This window comes from Nicotiana tabacum, chromosome 6 (genome assembly GCF_000715075.1).
Source record: "Nicotiana tabacum cultivar K326 chromosome 6, ASM71507v2, whole genome shotgun sequence".
Taxonomy (NCBI): domain Eukaryota; kingdom Viridiplantae; phylum Streptophyta; class Magnoliopsida; order Solanales; family Solanaceae; genus Nicotiana; species Nicotiana tabacum.
The window spans coordinates 197366564-197388697 of record NC_134085.1 but is presented as its reverse complement, the minus strand read 5'-3'; the positions used below and the strand labels follow the sequence as shown (position 1 = coordinate 197388697).

At 38.9% G+C, this 22134-nt stretch overlaps 1 protein-coding gene across 1 annotated transcript; it reads left to right on the top strand.

Annotated features, from left to right (window-relative positions):
• Nucleotides 1-2814: 2814 nt before the first annotated feature.
• LOC107813190 (uncharacterized) lies at nt 2815-3480 on the top strand. The gene is made up of 4 exons (XM_016638418.2): nt 2815-2840; nt 2972-3096; nt 3173-3257; nt 3345-3480. Exons 1-4 carry the CDS (start codon nt 2815-2817, stop codon nt 3478-3480), a joined length of 372 nt encoding a protein of 123 aa, XP_016493904.1.
• The last annotated feature ends 18654 nt before the right edge of the window (nt 3481-22134 follow it).

Genomic DNA, 22134 nt, shown 5'->3' with positions numbered 1-22134 from the left:
GCCTCGACAAACAAAAATGTACAAGCTGCGGGGCCCTCTAAATGTATATATACATTAAAATATTTAGAATTCGGGACGTGCCGTTAAGCGAATTTTACGGCCTTCCCCAAAATAACAAGACGCTAGTTGTTTTAGGCGCGCCTTTAATAATCTATCTTCTTAAACTCAGGTGTGCATTTCATGCGACCCAAATCCAAAATCCCAAAACGTCGAATAAAATATGTTCCGGATTGTGGGTGCATTTCATGTGACGCAATCCAAACACATGTTTTTAAGCGATGTTCACATTCTTAATAATAATAATTTTGAAAGCGGCTAAAAGATAAAATTTGCACATGGTTCATAATTGTATTAAAAATCAGATAAATAAGCCAAATATAACAGTTGAGCGACCGTGCTAGAACCACGGAACTCGGGAATGCCTAACACCTTCTCCCGGGTTAACAGAATTCCTTATCCGGATTTCTGGTACGCAGACTATAATATAGAGTCATTCTTTTCCTCGATTCGGGATTAAAATTGGTGACTTGGGACATCCTAAATCTCCCAAGTGGCGACTCTGAAATAAACAAATAAATCCCCTTTCGATTGTCCTTTAATTGGAAAAACTCCCTTGCCCTCGCGGGTGCGGAAAAAGGAGGTGTGACAACGCGTTAGTCTCTTTAGGCGCGTATTTTAATAACATTACCTCCCTAAACTCGGGTGTGCATTTATGTGACCCAAATCCAAATTCCAACGATGTTAAAGTATGTCCCAAAAACCACGGGTGCATTTATGTGACTGGTTCAAGACTTGTTTTAATGACATTGCAATTTTCTTTAAAAATGAATAAAAGCGGTTAAGGTTAAAATCTGCACATAGGTTCATAATTGTTAAAATCAGATAATTTAAGTCAAATATAACAGTTGAGCGACTGTGCTAGAACCACGGAACTCGGAAATGCCTAACACCTTCTCCCGGGTTAACAGAATTCCTTACTCAGATTTCTGGTTCGCGGACTGTAATACAGATTCAATCTTTTCCTCGATTCGGGATTTAACCGGTGACTTGGGACACCATAAATCTCCCAAGTGGAGACTCTAAATCTTTAATAATAAATTCCGTTTTGATTGTCCCTTAATTGGAAAAACTCCCTTATGCCCTGGCGGGTGTAGGTAAAAAGGAGGTGTGACACAGATAATGACCATAATCCAAATCTATAGGTATAAGAAACCTTGCAATTAGGCCGAAAAATCTGGACTGAGTATATTTGGGATTGCAATTAGGCCGAAAAATCTAGACTCAATTATGAGTTATCTCTATATTTAATAATAAATTATTACTAAATAATCGTATGAGTAAATTTCGGGATACCAAGCTAAATGGGGAATCCCATTTAGAACAAAAACTGGGTCACACCCTCTAAGACAAATAATGTGTATCCCATTTTCTTCGCTTCCTCATTAAAGCTGATATCCTTGATTTTCTCTATACGAATAACGCGTAATATTGGGAACCTGGAAAAGCTTAAACCTAAGCATTTTGATCGGTTCCACAATTTTGTTGGATTGGGATACAGAGGGAGAAGAGAAGACATTCAAATGGGAAATTAGTCCAAATGTGAAATGTCGTCAAATGTGAAATTAGTCCAACGCGAGGAGACATTCAAATGTGAAGATGATTTTTTCGGTCATTTTTTCTCATCTTTTTCGCATCTGGATTCTGGAGAGATGTGTAGTTTAGGAGACGACGACATCTACGCCAGGTATTTTGGGATAACACCTAATTGGGGAATCCCAAATGCATATGCCTCTAGGATCTTTTTATGGAAAATTATTTTTCCATACAAAAATTACTGCATTCCGTATATATCTATAGATATATAGTAACTGAATTTTTTTGTACTTACTTACTATTTAGGGTTTATTTTTCCATACAAAAATTATTGCATTCCGTATATGTATGTATATATATATATATATGACGGCATTTGACAGACAATCCTCTTATAAAGTTTTTTCTAAAAAGAAATATGACGGCATTTGGCTATATTTGCAATATATTGAGTAACAAGATGAGTTGGAATTTGAAGGTACGAATAGTGAGATTATGGCACGTTTCAAACCGCGACAAACCAGACAACACCGTCTCCCTTGAATTAATTATTCAAGACGAAAAGGTGCATTCTTTTTTAGTTGCACTTATTTTTTCATAAAAATTGACTACAATCCCATCTTCTTCTTTGTACTATGAAATTCATTAGGTTAAACATGTATTTAATCAACTGCAATTTAGATTAGTATTTACCATCAAATATGTTGTATGTGTTATTTTGGAAAGTCAAGCATTCACATATTATGTTTTACCCATTGATGCTTCATTGTTTAATATACTCTGTGACAACACCGTACAACTGAGTATTTGTCTGACTCAATATTAATTATGAATTTTTTTTCTAGGGCGATCGTATTCATGCGACTATTGGTCGGTCTCTTATACGTATGTTCAAACCAAAGATAAAAGAATTGGGTTTGTAATTTATAAAGAACTTTGTGGTTGGACCCAATTATACGAAACTTAAATACACACAGCATAAATTAAAGTTGGCATTTACTCATAAAACGATTGTAGAGGAAGAAAATGATCATCTTTTTGGTATATTGATGTTGAAGAAAGTGAACTCTTCAGTAAGTATTCAATTCGCAGTTCTTTTATTTGAATGTCTTATCAACTTTGTCCTGATCATTTTTCTAAATTATTATAGATGTCATTGGAGAGGTTGTAAGTTATGGTGAAGTAGAATGACATAACCAAGGTGATAAGACCAGCACTTATATGAATGTGGAACTTGAAGATCATGAGTAAGATTGCGTCTATGAATTTACTTTGTTATATATTTTAACATGATTACTTATCGGTGTCTGATTAAGTTGTTATATATTAACATGATTACTTATCGGTGTCTGATTAAGTTGTTATATAAATTACACAGGAGGAATAATATCTCGGCAACATTTTGGGGAGAATTTGTTGACCAAATCTTGCCACATTTAGAGGGATCACCCCATGAGCCGGTCATAGTTGTTATGCAGTTGATAAAAGTTCACAAATTTCAAGGTATTTATATTGTCTTGATGACATGGGATATTTTTTTATGTTAATTTTTTGGTTCAGAAACTAAAGTTATATATAGGCAAATATTCTGTGCGTAATACTTGGCATGCCTCAAAGCTCTGGATTAACCCGGATCTTCCTCAAGCTGTTGGATTTAAGTTCAGGTTAGTTATTTCATATATTAAGTTTATATGGATACTACAAAAATAATTGTTTATGGTTAAAACTAATACAACCTTGCGTAAATACAGATTGGCAAGTGTGAATGAAGTTAACTCTTCCAGAATCAGTCAAATACCTTCTCAACGTAGTTATTATGTTTCTGATGAGTTAGCTACTGGAACTGTTGAAGAACTATTAGAGTATTGGTCGACTGCATGGAGGTGACTAATCTATTAAACTTCTTTAGTATTTAACTAATGTTATGTTGTGTATGTATAACACTGATAGATGTAAAAATACTACTCCCTCCGTTTCAATTTATGTGAACCTATTTCCTTTTTAGTCCGTGCTAAAAAGAATGACCTCTTTACCTATTTGGAAACAATTTACCTTTATGCTATGATTTATAGCCGCACAAAATATATGTGCTTCATTTTACACCACAAGTTCAAAAATCTTCTCTCTTTTCTTAAACTCCGTGCACGGTCCAATCGGTTCACATAAATTGAAACGGAGGGAGTATTTGTTTTCCTAAATGTGCACATATATGTTTTTTGGAATCCCTGTTACATAAGTTTATGAGCATTTCACAATAAAAAACTTCACTAATAAAAAGGAAACCTCCACTACAACATGTAAGAGCTAAGACAGTTCATGATTCGGTTGCAATAGATTGCATACAACAGAACCATTTTTTCTAAAAGACTCAAAAAGTTATAATCTGGAATTTATTTATAAAATACAAACATGCTATGCAACAAAAAAAGATGAGCAACCACATAACTTTGTTCGATCTTAATTATTGTTAACTAAAATATTGATTCACAACCAATTGTATTGACCTTCAGCAAATAGTGAAGCTCCATAAATAATGGATGAAAGCAATCAACTCTTGCAGAATTTGCACAATAACACAAGTATCCTGCTTAATCGTTGATGAGGAATTACTCAAGTTAAGCAGGATCTGATGAGCATTTCACAATAAAAAACTTCACAAAGACAATATTCATTTTGATAGACATATTTCTTTTTGACAAAGTTGGTAGGAAATCTTTGTTATAGACATATTTTATGGCCTCACACTTTTTTTACTGTGGAATAGTTCAGTTGGAATCAAATTAGCAATTTTAGTTTACGTGGAAATGTAGCATTCTTTTCTGTGTGGATTGGTCCTATTTGTTGGGTATTAACATCTGAAATATTTCCTTTAAGACTTGGAGCCTAAGCATCAACTCTTGGTGCAGTGGAGAGTAGGGTTAGCAGTGGTGTGGTTGCAATGTCTTTCCTCTCCGTTTCTCGAATGATTACAGTAGAAGGAACATTTCTTTGATTTAAATCCTAAATGCTTCTATTGATGTGATATTCCCTTATGCACGTCTGTTTTATTATTCTAATATGTAAAATTTAACCACTTCTCATAATCTTAGATAAACAAATTATTAATAATTGAGATAAATGAGAAGGTATTGAATCTGAATGCTTACAGATTGAATTATTGAAGGTATCATTTAATGGAACTAATTGAATATCTATGCTTAGTTGCTTATCTATTTGATTTTGGACATAAATGGAATTTTTACAGCTTATGCTCCTTGGCATTTATATTAATATTCCAACAATCAAATTTGCTAGATACATTGCTACAACTTGACTTCTTTTCAGGAAGGACATATCTATGTCAAAGAAGGTTGACAAAATTTGAAGTAAATTTCACTGCAAGAAATTTGATCGTCTTGATAGTTCTGCCACTCATAGGTTTGATAAGCTTCACTAATTACTGTGAAATAGAACTAAAGTTGCAAGTTACAAAAATAAGGACCAATCTTTACTATAAAATATTAAATAAAACTAAGGTTTCAATTTCTTATTCTAAACGTGTCTTTCAGGTACAAGCTTCGAGTGCAAGTAATGGATCACACTGGCTTTATATCTTTGGGATCGTGAAGCAACAAGTCTCATTGGGAAATATGCTAATGAGTTAAATGAAGTTTCAATTGAGGTATATTTTTTTTAATTGTTAGTATATTTTTTCAATAAAGGTAAATATGGTATATTTGCAATATTATAATAAAAATTAACTCGAATCTCCAGTACACCCTTAAATTAATTGGAACTGACCATTTGTTATATCACTCAAAAGGAAGAGCTCTATTATTTTTTTTGATACCATTCCTACCAGAATGAAAAGTAGGATAACGATTTAAGGGATGGTTTAGTAGCTATACTTTTTATTTTAATTTTTTGTGTTTTCCCATTTCTAACACTAATTCAGTCTTAGACTTCTGCTGCTGTTGATGAGTGTTCTTATCCAGTGGAGTTGTATGATATTCTTGACAAAAAAGTCCTATTTAAAGTGACTATCAAGAGCTCCAACATTAAAGTGCATGCGAAAGTTTATAATGTTGTTAAAATCAGCGAGGACGATAACATTATACAACAATATAGTCAATCTCCACAAGATGATACATTCACTGTATGTGATATTCAAATACTTCATAATATACCAATTTTTCTCTTGATTTTATATAAGGGATTATCAAGTTTAAATTAATTATGTTATTATTTTCTTAATAGGACCCTGATTTTGAGTGTGAACAATACACTGATGCAGACACAACTTTCAAGGTGACTAATTCAAAATATGCACGTATAGCTTCTTATCTGCAATATGGGTTTTAATAATTAATTTTTCCTTTGTAGGATTCAATGGCTGAAAATGAGATGACTTATCCCGCAAAGACCCCTGCCAGAAGAAGTAGAGAAGAGGATGGGTCATCTGTAGTAGATGTTGGTGATGATCTTGCACAATTTTCAAGTAACAAGGTTAAAAAAGTGATCAAACAGGAGAAAAATCCGTGAATTAAAACATTTACTTCCTTTTAAATGACATTATTCATACAATTTCATTGCAAGTACTTTGGTACAAATTGAAGTAGTTTGGTTTGTATTTAATTTGGTCTCTACCATTTAGGATCATGATTTAATATCTGAAATTAGCTGATCTTTGTGATATGAAGTTTACTTAAGTCAGAAGTGCAACTGCATATTTTTGAAATATTGCATTAATATCGCATGTGAACATTTATGCTATTATATCATCAGAAAATGATGAGAAGTAACTTTTGGATGTCATATATGTAGTTAGGATTTCTGTCAGACTTCAAACTTCTGATATATGTGTAGTGTATCAGATATTAGAGTCCAATAAAATGGGATATCACCAGTATAATCAAATGGAAAAAGCTTCCTAAAGTGTAACCTTTATGTATGAGATATTGAAGGCCCATTGTGATGTACATTGTTTGAATCGGAAGAAAATCTCGAAAAACCCTGTAGATACTCCTTGTAGTTTGGATGGGGTAAAAACTGAAAGGCTTTCTCCAGCTCCTCCGGCAGCACCATGTATAGTTCCATTCAAGTGCCCTTATATAAGTGTTTCTCATTATTTGTTCAAATATATTTACAGTAAACATCAGCAATAGTTATCTTTGCATCAGTCAATTAGATGAATGCAGAGCTATTTTAATTATGTCGTTTAAAAGTAAATATGACAATACGAAAAAATTCTAATATTTGCAGTATGCTTTAACTAAATATCAGACAATAAATGAGCAACAGAGGATGGAGTCTGGGGTTGGTAGTAAACAAAATTTGCAATAAAGTAAGGAGTCTAAATTACTTGGTAATCAGGAATGATGTGTCTTACAGAAGAATTGTATCAGATATGCAAAATACATTGAATACCAACTTCACCATCCATCAATTAGATTATTAATATGCACCAGCACAATCTATATATATGTACCAGCAGAACACTTAGAAACTATTCACAAATCAAAATGTTACTTAGGTTAGTTGCTTCACTACAATCTCAAGGTACATTTTACTAGGCTTACCAATGAAAAATATAATTATGGCAAAGAAAAAAAGAACAAGAAGAAGCCAATCGCTACATACAATCAAGTCTATAAACCTGTACGAATCACATTAAAGTAACAAAAAAAAATACTAAGGCTCTTAGAGAGCCGTACACTCTGCATCTGCTATGTAGTAATTAGTTTTGTATGATTTTTCTTATGCTATTTCTCATAAAAATCTAAGCATGCGTGTGCAGGGAACCGATCAAACTTTGTATTTGTATTCACTATTTATTTAATATGTACAAAGTATCTTTTCATAATCATGTAAATAAAACATATTCAATAAGAACTAATAAACTAAAAATACTGGCTTCGCTCTGTGCGTGCAATTATTTTTTGTGTTTGAAATAGAACTAAAATAGCTTTAATGTGGCTTCATGTTTTTTCCATTTTTGTTCAATAACGAAAAATAGTAAAAGTACATTTAACTAGATATTGGTTTATAAAGGTTTGTTGAACGTAATGACAAAAATAGAAAAAGAAAAACGTTAGGAGGAGTAGCTTAAACTTAAGACCATTAGGATATATCTATCGTTCTCTAAATTAAAAGGATTGGGAAATACAGAAATCCAAAAAATTAAAACATATTAGCACATATGCCTCTAAAATAATTCCGGAATTGTCCCAAACCGGATTCGCGCTGTCTCCGTTATAAAAATTCCAATTCTTCTTCGCGCTCTCTCTCTCTCTCTCTTCTTAAAAATTCCTCAATTCTTAGCAGAAATCCATATTCAAGACTAATTGGACATGGAAGATCAGAAGAAACTCGCAAGAATAAACAGAATATGCATAGGAAACCAAAAGCGGACTAATATTACATATTGCTAATTTGTCATTAAATTCATATTTGTAATTTTTTCTTTATTTTGTTCTTCTACTTCTGTTGTCATACTACTAAATTCATTTCTTATTGCTATTTCATATTTATTTAATATATCTGTAACTGTTGTTGTAGTTGTACCTCGCAATGGTAAAAACTTATATTGCGATTCTAGCTTTGATGTATTTAACCTTTTCCGTGTTATAAATTAATCGATGTTAGATATAAACCCTAATTTATAACACAAAATATTCAACTAGAAATAAAGAAAAAACCTCTCCAGGTACTGAGAATTGACATATTATTAGTAATACATTCTCATTTTGATGTACTGCCTTCTACAACATAAAAAAATATGAATTCGGAAAAAGATGGTTTAGGCGTTCTATGATTCAATTTCTTTGTTAGTGTCCCGATCCAGATTTCCCACCCTCGGGAGTCATGATGGCGCCTACTAATATGGGATAGGCAAGCCAATCCTTAACTGCTTACTTCATTAACAATTACTTCTTTTAACAATTATCAATGATAACATGAAGCAACAGAATTAAATAATTATGCGGAAGACTTAAATTAAAGAAGACGAAACAATAATACGAGAATCAACATATGCCTCTACTCAAGAACTGGTGTCACATTACTCACGAACTTCTAAGAGTACTAAATACAACCGTTTGAAAGAAAATATAAACTGTTTATGTCTAAGACCTAGATGTCTACAGACTGAAATAAAAGATAGAGGAAACGTCAGGCCTGCGGACGCCTGCAAAGCTACCTCGGTGTCTCACTGGATTGAAGGCTGGCTCCCGCGCTACTGCTGATGTCTAAGACCTAGATCTATGCAAAAGAGCACAGAGTGTAGCATCAGCACAACCGACCCCATGTGTTGGTAAGTGTCTAGCCTAACCCCGGCGAGATAGTGACGAGGCTAGAGCTAGGCTCCAGATAAACCTGTGCAGTTATACAATATATGGCGGAAAAGTAAACAAGTAATAAGCAGTTAAAGCTGGGGAAGGAAAACATGCTTCGGGGATAACAGTTAAAAGAAAATAACAGGGAATAATAAGGAAGCTAGCAATATAACTTCTATCACAAATGAAGTAAATAAAGGCAACTTTAACTTTCAGTTTCATCTTGTTGCAAGAGTGCAACCCGATCCCATTTCTCATATCTCGTGGTAGGCATACCACCCGCTCCCATTTCATTATTTCTCGTGGTAGGCGTACCACCCGCTCCTATTTTATTATATCTTGTGGTAGGCGTACCACCCGCTCCCATTTCATAATATCTTGTGGTAGGCGTACCACCCGCTCCCAATTCATGATATCTTGTGGTAGGCGTTCCACCCGCTTCCATTTCATAATATCTTATGGTAGGCGTACTACCCGATCCCATTTCATAATATCTTGTAGTAGGCGTACCACCCGCTCCCATTTCATAATATCTTTTGGTAGGTGTACCACCCGCTCCCATTTCATAATATCTTGCGGTAGGCGTACCACCCACTCCCATTTCATAATATCTTGTGGCAGGCGTACCACCCGGTCCCATTTCATCACCCAATTACAAGAAATCCCGGAAGGGAAACATAAGCGATATAATAACCTCCTGGCGGGGGAACAAAAGCAATATAATAGTTTCTCGGCAAGGGAACAAAGATATCGAAACAATCATCCCGACAAGGAAGAATCAGCTATAACCAATCCTAACTTAGCTTGTACTCAGCCCAAATAATGACAATGCTCAAACATAAATAAGATCTGCGAGGATAGAACAATTCTTTGCGCAATATAGAAGATCATTAATTAAAGCATCTGAAATGTCATTTAAGGACACAATCACTATCAATTTAAGACTCACGGTCATGCTCGACACACCAACGTATAGATACTCGTCACCATGCCTATACGTCGTACTCAACAAGAAGCAAGTAGAAAATATGACTCCACTCCTAATCCCTCAAGCTAAGGTTAGACCAAACACTTACCTCGATTCCTTGAACACCACTCAAGTCTCAATTATAACTTTACCTCTTGATTCCACCACCAATCCGCTCGAATCTAGTCATAAGTTACTTAATTACATCAATAAATGCTAAATGAGTCAACCCCAATGCATGAAAATAAGTTTTACAAGGTTTTACCCAAAAAAGTCAAAAATGCCCCCGGGCCCACGTGGTCGAAACTTGAGGTTCGGACCAAAACCCGGTTATTCATTCCCCCACAAATCCAAATATATGGTTTGTTTTGAAATCGGACCTCAAATTGAGGTCCAAATCCCCAATTTTAGAAAACCTAGATTCCACCCAAAACACCCAATTTCCCCATAAAAATCTTTGATTTGAAGTTGAAATCATGTTAAAAGATATTAAGAAGTGAAGAAAATGAGTTAGAAATTACTTACCAATCGTTTTGGAGAAGAAAGGTTGTTTAGAAAATCGCCTCACGTTTTGAAAAGTGTAAAAATAACTGAAATTCACGTGAATTTATACCTCTTTGAAACTCCCTGTGCGGACCGCACAAAAAGGACCGCGGCCGCAGAGGCCTCCCTGAAGACCTGTAGATCATAGCCGCATGCGGACCGCACAAAGCCGACCGCGGACCGCTCAATGGCGGCCACACTAGCCCCTCTGCGCCCGCACGCGATTTCTCGTGGACCGCGCAAGAGGGTTCAATGACCTGCAATATTTCCTGAACCTGCAACATCTGATCTTTTTAAGCCTAAGGCATCCCGGAACCTACTCGAAACTCACCCGAGCCCTTGAAACTCTAACCCAAGTATATACACAACCTCAAAAATGTTCTACGAACATATTCATGTAATCAGATCGCCAAAAAAATATCATGAACATCGAATTATACCTCAAGATCAATGAAATTTTCAAAAACTCCATCAAGTTCAAATTTAGGAATTCAAGTCCGAAACACATCAAACGACGTCCGATTTTAACCAAACTTTACAGAAACCTCTTAAATCACATATAAGACTTGTACCGGGCACCGAAACCAAAATACGGGCCCGATACCAACACGTTCTAATCAATATTCATTTTAATTTTCCTTAACAATTTCAAAAAACAATTTTACTCAAAATTTCATTTCTCGGGCTTGGAAACTCGGAATTCGATTCCGGGCATACGCCCAAGTCCTATATTTTCTCACGGACCCTCCGAGACCGTCAAATCGTGGGTCCGGGTCTATTTACCCAAAGTATTGATCGAAGTCAAATTTTATTCATTTTAATATCAAAACTTAGCATTTGTTTCACATAATTTCATATTTAAGCTTTCCGGCTACGCGCCCGGACTACGCACGCATATCGAAGCGACTCTAAATGAGGTTTTCAAGGCCTCGAAAGCATATAATGGGTAAGAAAATAGGTGATGGCCCTTTGGGTAGTCATATTCTCCACCTCTAAAACAACCGTTCGTCCTCGAACGGACAGAAGAAAGAAGTACCTGAGTTGGGGAAAAGGTGAGGATAACAGTCCCGCATATTGGCCCCGGACTCCCAGGTTGATGCCTCAGGCGGCTGACCTATCCACTGAACACGAACAGAAGGGAAACTCTTGGATCTCAACTGACGAACCTGCCGGTCTAGAATAGCTACCGGCTCCTCCTCATAGGACAAGTCCTTGTCCAACTGGACAGTGCTGAAATCTAACACGTGGGATGGATCGCTGTGATACCTCCAAAGCATGGACACATGAAAAATTGGATGCATGGCTGATAACTCGGCAGCAATGCAAGTCTATAAGCCACCTCTCCCACTGGATCAAGAATCTCAAATGGACCAATGAACCTAGGGCTAAGCTTGCCCTTCTTCCCAAATCTCATCACACCCTTCATAGGCGACGCTCGGAGCAACACCCGCTCACCAACCATAAAAGCCACGTCTCGAACCTTACGATCTGCATAGCTCTTTTGCCTGGACTGAGCTGTACGGAGCCTGTTCTGAATAATCCTGACCTTGCCCAAGGCCTCCTGAACTAGATCTGTACCCAACAACTAAGCCTCTCCTAGCTCAAACCATCCAACCGGAGATCGACACCGCCTACCATACAAAGCCTCATGGGGAGCTATCTGGATGCTCGACTGGTAGCTATTATTGTAGGCAAACTATGCTAAAGGTAAGAACTTATCCCACAATCCTCCAAAATCAATGACATAAGCTCGGAGCATATCCTCCAAAATCTAAATAGTCCACTTGGACTGCCCGTCCGTCTGAGGATGAAATGTTGTACTCAACTCAATCTGAGTGCCTAATTCTCGCTGAACTACTCTTTAGAAGCACAAGGTAAAATGCGTACCTTGGTCCGAAATGATGGATACCGGGATCCCATGAAGGCGAACAATCTCCCGGATATAGATCTCAGCTAACCTCTCGGATGAATAGGAGACTGCCATAGGAATGAAATGCGCTGACTTTGTCAGCCTATCAATAATGACCCATACTGCGTCGAACTTCCTCCGAGCCTGCAGGAGTCCAACTACGAAGCCCATAGTGATCCGATCCCACTTCCACTCGGGAAGCTCAATCCTCTAAAACAAACCACCAGGTCTCTAATGCTCATACTTAACCTGTTGACAATTTAAACACTGAGCCACATATGCAACAATATCCTTCTTCATTCTGCGCCACCAATAATGTTGTCGCAAATCCTGATACATCTTCGCGGCACCCAGATGAATAGAGTATCGGGAGCTATGGGCCTCCTCTAAAATCAATTCTCGGAGCCCATCCATATTAGGCACACAAACTCGACCCTGCAATCTCAAAACTCCATCATCATCTAAGGCGACCTGCTTGGCACCTTCGTGCCGCACCATGTCTCTAAGGACACACAAATGGGGATCATCATACTGCCGATCGCGGATATGCTCCAATAAAGAAGAACGAGCTACCGTGCAAGCTAATACTCGACTAGGCTCAGAAATATCCAATCTCACAAATCGATTGGCCAAAGCCTGAACATCCAAAGCAAACGGCCTCTCACCGACTGGAATATAAGCAAGATTGCCCATACTGGCTGACTTTCTACTCAAAGCATCGGCCACCACATTGGCCTTTCTGGGGTGATATAAGATAGTGATATCATAATCCTTCAACAACTCCAACCACCTCCTCTGCCTCAAATTCAATTCCTTTTGCTTGAACAAATACTGAAGACTCTTGTGATCAGTGAACACCTCACATGCCACGCCATACAGATAGTGCCTCCAAATCTTCAATGCGTGAACAATGGCTACCAACTCTAAATCATGCACTGGATAGTTCTTCTCATGAATCTTCAACTGCCTCGAAGCATAGGCAATGACCTTGCCATCATGCATCAACACTGCACCAAGCCCAATACGGGAAGCATCATAATAGACTGTGTAAGGCCCTGAACCTGTCGGCAAAACCAATACCGGTGCCGTAGTCAGAGCTGTCTTGAGCTTCTGAAAGCTCGCCTCACACTCATCTGACCATCTGAACTGAGCACCCTTCTGGTTCAACCTAGTCATCGGTGCTGCAATAGATGAAAATCCCTCCACGAATCGACGATAGTAGCCTGCCAATCCCAAGAAACTCCGAATCTCTGTAGCTGATATTGGTCTAGGCCAGTTCTAGATAGCCTCAATCTTCTTCGAATCAACCTGAATACCCTCTGAGGATACGATATGACCTAGAAATGCAACTGAGCTCAACCAGAACTCTCACTTCGAGAACTTAGCATATAACTGACTATCCCTCAAGGTCTGAAGAACCCTTCTAAGATGATGCTCGTGCTCCTCCCGGCTGCGGGAATATATCAAAATATCATAAATGAAGACTGTCATGAACGAGTCCAAATAAGGCCTGAACACTCGGTTCATCAAATCCATAAAGGCTGCTGGGGCATTGGTCAACCCAAATGACATAACCAAGAACTCGTAATGCCCATACCGAGTACGGAATGTTGTCTTAGGGACATCGGATGCCCTAATGCTCAATTGATGGTAGTCAGATCTCAAGTCAATCTTTGAAAATACCTTGGAACCCTGAAGTTGATCGAACAAATCATCAATCCTCGGCAGTGGATACTTATTCTTGATTGTGACCTTGTTCAACTACCGGTAATCTATGCACATCCTTACCGAACCATCCTTTTTCTTAACAAATAACACCGGTGCACCCCAAGGCGAAATGCTGGGTCTAATAAAACCCTTCTCAACCAAGTCATGTAACTGCTCCTTCAATTCTTTCAACTCAGGCGGGGCCATACGGTATGGCAAAATAGAAATGGGTTGGGTGCCTAGAGTCAAATCAATGCAAAAATCAATATCCCTGTCGGGCGGCATACCCGGCAGGTTTGAAGGGAAAACCTCAGGAAACTCCCAAACAACGGGCACAGAATCAATAGAAGGGACCTCCGCGCTAGAATTACGAACATATGCCAAATAGGCCAAACACCCCTTCTCGACCATACGCTGAGCCTTCACATACGAGATAACACTGCGGGTAGAATGACCAGGAGTCCCTCTCCACTCTAAATGAGGCGTGTCTGGTAATGCTAGGGTCACAGTCTTGGCATGGCAATCCAAGATAGCGTGGTACGGGGATAACCAGTCCATCCCCAATATAACATCGAAATCGACCATATCTAAAAGCAACAAATCAACATGAGTCTCAAGACCTCCAATCACTACAATACAAGAACGATGAACTCGATAAACCATGATAGAATCACCCACCGGCGTAGACACATAAACAGGCATACTCAACGAATCACTAGGCATGACCAGGTACGGTGCAAAATAAGTTGATACATACGAATACATAGACCCCGGATCAAATAACATTGAAGCATCTCTATCACAAACCAGAATAGTACCTGTAATAATTGCATCTGAAGCCTCAGCCTCGGGCCTAGCTGGAAGGGCGTAGCATCGGGGCTGGGCCCTACCACCCTGAACTACCTCTCTGGGACGGCCTGCTACTAGATGGCCTCCACCTCTAGCGGCCTGAGCTCCACCTCTAGGACCTCTACCTCCACCTCTAGCACCTCTACCCTCACCTCTAACTGGCTGGGCAGGCTGTGGAACACCTGGTGCCTGTACCATAGCACGAGAACCTTGATGCGGAAAACTGCTCGAATCTCGAGGGCAATACCTAGCAATGTGCCTCATGTTGCCACAAGTAAAACAAGCCCTCGACTACTGGGGCTGACGACCCTGGAAACTCTAAAGCGGCGGTGTACTGATAGGTGTTGATGGTGCACTGTAAGACTGCTAATCAGAATAGTGCGTTTAAGAACCACGACCACCTGGAGTACTATGGGAGACCTAAAGAGCTGACTGAAATGGCCTATGAGGATGGACTCTACCATATGAATCTCTACCTCCAGACGAGGTACCACTAATCTGCTCGAATGATGGGGCCTCTTATCCGACCCATGACCATATCCCTATGACAGAACCATCTCAACTCGACAGGCCACATTGGCCGCCTCCTAAAATGTGATCTCACTCCCGGCCTCCTTGGCCATCTGAAGACGAATCGGCTGAATAAGACCATCAATAAACCTCTTCACCCTCTCTCTCTCGGTAGGAAGTATGACAAGAGCATGGTGATCTAGATCAATGAACTTGGTCTCATACTGGGTGATCGTCATGGAACCCTGCTGGAGGCGCTCAAACAGCCTCCGGAAGGCCTCTCTCTGAGTCACGGGGAGAAACTTCTCCAGAAACAACACTGAAAACTACTCCCATGTCAAATATGGCGACTCGGCTGGCCTGGCTAAGCAATAATCCCTCCACCAAGTCTTCGCGGATCCAGATAAGTGAAATGCAGCAAAATTGACCCCATTGTCTCAACAATGGCCATGTTCCTAAGAACCTCGTGGCAGCTGTATAGGAAATCCTGGGGATACTCAGAAGGAGCTCCGTTGAAAGTAGTAGTAAAGATCTTGGTGAATCTATCCACTCTCTACAAAGCATCGGCGGACATAGCCGCTCTGTTGTCGGTCTGAGCCACTACACCCGGCTGAACCGCCACCGCTGGCTGAACTGCTGGAACCTGAATCTGGGGAGCTACCTACTCCGGAGTGCAAGTAGCAGGAGTCTGAGCCCCTCCTCCAGCCTGAGAAGTGGCTGGTGCTACTGGAAGCAAACCCGCTCGGGTGACACTCTCCATGAGGCTCACCAATCGGACCAGAGCATCCTGAAGAACTGGGGTTGAGCTAGGCCCACTAGTACTGCTGGGGCCAAAACCTCCTCCTCGAAATCAACCTGAGGCTCCGCCACAGGTACTGCTGCTCGGGGTTGAGCTCTGCACCTACCACGGCCTCTAGCACGGCCTCGGCCTCGCCCTCTGCCCCTAATGGGAGCTGTTGCAGGGGGCTCGGGCTGCTGAGCGGTAAATGAAGAAGCGCGTGTTCTCTCCATCTGCGAAGAACAGAGTAGAAGTTCAATTAGCATTTGAGGAACAAATCTGCACGACAAGAAAGAACAAATGTGAGATTTTCCTAACTCTGTAGCCTCTGGGGGATAAATACAAACGTCTCCGTACCGATCCTTCAGACTCTACTGAGCTTGTCCGTGAGTTGTGAGACCTATGTAACCTAGAGCTCTGATACCAACTTGTCACGACCCGGATTTCCCACCCTCGGGAGTCGTGATGGCACCTACTAATATGAGCTAGGCAAGCTAATCCTTAACTGCTTACTTCATTAACAATTACTCCTTTTAACAATTATCAGTGATAACATGAAGTAACGAAATTAAATAATTATGTGGAAGACTTAAATTAAAGAAGACGAAACAATAATGCGAGAATCAACATATGCCTCTACCCAAGAACTGGTGTCACATTACTCACGAACTTCTAAGAGTACCAAATACAAACGTTTGAAAGAAAATATAAATTGTTTGTCTTGAATACATGAGATAACAGACTGAAATAAAAGATAGAGGAGATGTCGGGCCTGCGTACGCCTGCAAGGCTACCTCGGTGTCTCACTGGACTGAAGGCTGGCTCCCGCGTTACTGCTGCTATCCAAGACCTGGATCTGTGCAAAAGAGCACAGAGTGTAGTATCAGCACAACCGACCCCATGTGCTGGTAAGTGTCTAGCCTAACTCCGGCGAGGTAGTGACGAGGCTAGGACTAGACTCCAGATAAACCTGTGTAGTTATACAATATATGGCGAAAAAGTAAACAAGTAATAAGCAGTTAAAGCTGGGGAAGGGAAACATGCTTCGGGGATAGAAGTTAAAAGAAAATAACAGGGAATAATAAGGAAGCTAGCAATATAACTTCTATCACAAATGAAGAAAATAAAGGCAACTTTCACTTTCAGTTTCATCTTGTTGCAGGCGTGCAACCCGATCCCATTTCTCATATCTCGTGGTAGGCGTACCACCCGCTCCCATTTCATCATTTCTCGTGGTAGGCGTACCACCCGTTCCCATTTTATTATATCTTGTGGTAGGCGTACCACCCTCTCCCATTTCATAATATCTTGTGGTAGGCATACCACCCGCTCCCATTTCATAATATCTTGTGGTAGGCGTACCACCCGCTCCCATTTCATCACACAATTACAAGAAATCCCGGCAGGGCAACATAAGTGATATAATAACCTCCTGGCGGGGGAACAAAAGCAATATAATAGTTTCCCGACAAGGGAACAAAGATAACAAAACAATCATCCCGGCAAGGGAGAATCAGCTATAACCAATCTTAACTTAGCTTGTACTCAACCCAGATAATGACAATGCTCAAACATAAATAAGATCTGCGAGGATAGAACAATTCTTTGCGCAATATAGAAGATCATTAATTAAAGCATCTGAAATGTTATTTAAGGACACAACCACTTTCAATTTAAGACTCACAGTCATGCTCGACACTAACGTATAGATACTCATCACCATGCCTATACGTCGTACTCAACAAGAAGCAAGTAGCAAATATGACTCCACTCCTAATCCCTCAAGCTAAGGTTAGACCAAACACTTACCTCGATGCCTTGAACACCACTCAAGTCTCAATTATGGCTTTACCTCTTGATTCCACCACCAATCCGCTCGAATATAGTCATAATTTACTTAATTACATCAATAAATGCTAAATAAGTCAACCCCAATGCATGAAAATAAGTTTTACAAGGTTTTACCCGAAAAGGTCAAAAATGTCCCCAGGCCCACATGGTCAAAACTCGAGGTTCGGACCAAAACCCGGTCACCCATTCCCCCACAAATCCAAATATATGGTTTGTTTTGAAATCGGACCTCAAATTGAGGTCCAAATCCCCAATTTTAGAGAACTTAGGTTCTACCCAAAAAAACCAAATTTCCTCATAAAAATCTTTGATTTGAAGTTGAAATCATGTTAAAAGATGTTAAGAAGTGAAGAAAATGAGTTAGAAATCACTTACCAATCATTTTGGAGAAGAAACGTTGTTTAGAAAATCGCCTCTTACGTTTTGGGGTTTTGAAAAGTGTAAAAGTAACTGAAATTCACGTGAATTTATACCCCGCTGAAACTCCCTGTGCGGACCGTACAAAAATGACCACGGCCGCACAGGCCTCCCTGAAGACCTGCAGATCATAACCCCATGCAGACCGCACAAAGCCGACCGCGGCCGCACAACATCCACCGCGGACTGCTCAAAGGCGACCACGGCCACGCTGGCCCCTTCGCGGCAGCACGCGATTTCTCGCGGACCGCGCAACAGGGTTCAGAAACCTGCATTATTTCCTGAACCTGCAACATCTGATCTTTTTAATCCTAAGGCATCCCGGAACCTACTCAAAACTCACCCGAGCCCTCGAAACTCTAACCCAAGTATATACACAAACTCAAAAATATTCTACGAACATATTCGTGTAATCAAATCGCCAAAATAGCATCATGAGCATCGAATTAAACCTCAAGATCAATGAAATTTTCAAAAACTCCATCAAGTACAAATTTAGGAATTCAAGTCAGAAACACGTCAAACGACGTCCAATTTTAACCAAACTTTACAGAAACCTCTTAAATCACATATAAGACCTGTATCGGGCGCCGAAACCAAATACGGGCTCGATACTAACACGTTCTAATCAATTTTCATTTCAATTTTCCTTAACAATTTCAGAAAATAATTTTACTCAAAAATTCATTTCTCGGGCTTGGGACCTCGGAATCCGATTTCGGGCATATGCCCAAGTCCCATATTTTCCCACGAACCCTCCGAGACCGTCAAATCGCGGGTCTGGGTCCATTTACCTAAAATATTGACAGCAGTCAAATTTTATTCATTTTAATATCAAAACTTAGCATTTTTTCATAGAATTTCATATTTAAGCATTCCGGCTACGTGCCCAGACTGCGCACGCAAATCGAAGTGACTCTAAATGAGGTTTTCAAGGCCTTGGAAGCATATAATGGGTAAGAAAATAGGTGATGGCCCTTTGGGTCGTCACAGTTAGTGGCTTATTTCGATCGGAAAATTCTTTTGGTCCAGCAAAGTATGAAATGAGCATGAAACTTTATATCTTTTGGTAGATGTATGTTGAATTATTTTATATTATTCCTTTTCTGTAACGTATTTTTGAAAATTTCATGTGTTCTACAGAGAATGTTGATCCCACAAATCGCAGAGGGAATGCTAACAAAAAAGAAAACAGATCTCCTCCTTTGTCTGATATAACAAATGGTCAGTTCCTATAAATCTAAGGGTATTAATTTTTACTAAATATTTTCATATATATCAAGCTTATCTTAATTGAAAATATTCTTGAACAGTTTCTCAGTCGAGACGCAAGAGGTGCTTTCTAAAAGATGATGTCAATAAAATGAGGAAACAAAGGAATGTAATGAGAACAAATATGTCAATCAACACAAATATATGTCATGGCACATCTGAAAAGAATTCAGGTGAATCTGGATTGAGTACCATTAGAATGGCTGGAATGTATGCTCTAGATGGTTATAAAAGAAATAGACATTTTGTTGTGCCAACTCCATCATATCAGAATTGTACACCGCCAGTTGCCATCCCTATAACAAGTTGTGGACAGATTTTTTCCTCCAAAGCTTTTGAATATAATCCAAAGTCCCTTCCACTACGAGATTTGAGAAATGGTTAGTCTTTTATGATCTTATTTCTTAACTTGTATGTAATGGTTATCTATATTTATCTAGAATGTTTAAATATTTGAATTTTTAATTTGTAAATGGCAGCGTTTGAAAGTTGTTTGTCTTCAAATAAAAAGCAGAACAAAGGGAAAGGCATATTAGTGAATGAGAATACAGATAAATCTGGACTGAGTACAACTATAATGTTTGGGATGCATACTGCAGATAGTGAAAAAATAAATGGACATGTTGTGCCAACTCCATCATATCAAAATTGCACACCATCTCCTGTCTACCCCATAATGAGTTGCGGGCAGATTTCGAAATCCAAGCCTCTTGCATATAATCCAAAGTCTCTTCCAGTAGCAAATTTGAAAAATGGTTAGTCTTTTCTGGTGTCCTAATTATTAATTTGTATGTAGTGGTTATCTATATTGATATACAAGGTTCAAATATTTGAAAATTTAATTTTATGATTGGCAGCATTTGAAAGTTGTTTGTCTTCAAATACGAAGCAGAGCAAAGGGAAAGGCATATTGGTAAATGAGAATATGGATAACTCTAGATTGAGTATAATTAGAATGGCTGGAATGCATGCCCGAAATGGTGATAAAACAAATGGACATTATGTTGCGCCAACTCCATCATATCAGAATTGCACGCCACCAGTTAGCATTCCCATAATTAGTTGCCGACAGGTTTCTTCATCAAAATCTTTTGCATATGATCCAAAGTCCCTTCCACTCCAAGATTTGAATAATGATTAGTCTTTGTTTGTTGTCCTAATCTTTAACTTATATGTAACGGTTATCTATATTTATCTGGAATGTTAAACTTTAATGCAACTTGAAAAGTTTATTTTTTAATGGCAGAGTTTGAAAGTTGTTTGTCTTCCAATACAAAGAAAAATATAGGGAAAGGCATACTGGTGAATGAGCATATGGATTCAAGTCGTGTCAATATGCAAACTGAAATTTTAAGTTCCAGTAATGTTACCCCACAAGATCTTTCAAGTAATTTTGGTTATATAATGTGCGACTGTCTCTAGATAACAACTCATAACTAAATTCAAGAAATTATAGGATATTATTAAAAAAAATTCTACTACTTTGAGTTATTAATTACTCCTTTTTATATTAAACAAAGGAATTATATGTATTCAAAGTGAAGAGAAAGTCCATGATTTAAATATTGGCCTAGGTGATGAAGGTAAAGCTTGAGTTTTGTCATATCGCTATAGACTCATTGCAAAATTGTACTTTTATCATAAAATTTCGATAGTAACATCATTATATACACAAATTTCATGAAAGTTAATTATATATTTATTTGATGCATAACATGTCAACTAAACCTAGAAGGTGAAGGTGATGATGATGATGAAGATGCAAATGAGTGTGTGAAGGTACGTTAACAATAACTCAATTAGTGATAAATTATGTCCAACATATATTGATAATTAGAGTTGCAGTTCAATTATCACTTATTTGAGTTTACTATCAACTTTTTATAAAGGATGACATTGACTATTGGGACATTTGCAATGAAGGTATGTATTATGGGTGTTTTCATATATGGGATTAATTAAATTAGCTACATTCTAGCACCTATACCCCCACCTCTAGCTGGCTGGGTAGTCTGTGGAACATCTGGTGCCTGAACCATAGCACGAGAACCTTGATGCAGAGAACTGCTCGAAGCTCGCGGGCAATACCTAGCAATGTACCTCGGGTCGCCACAAGTAAAACAAGCTCTCGACTACTGGGGCTGATGACCCTCAAAACTCTGAAGCGGTGGTGCACTGATAGGTGTTGGTGGTGCACTAAAGGACTGCTGGTCAGAATACTACATCGGAGGACCACGACTACCGAAGCACCGTGAGAAACCTGAAGAGCTGACTGAAAAGGCCTAGGAGGATGAACGTTACCATATGAATCTCTACCTCCAAACGAGGTACCACTGAATCTGCCAGAATGACGGGGCCTCTTATCCGACCCATGACCACCTCCATGTGACAAAACCATCTCAACTCTGCGGTCCACATTGGCCGC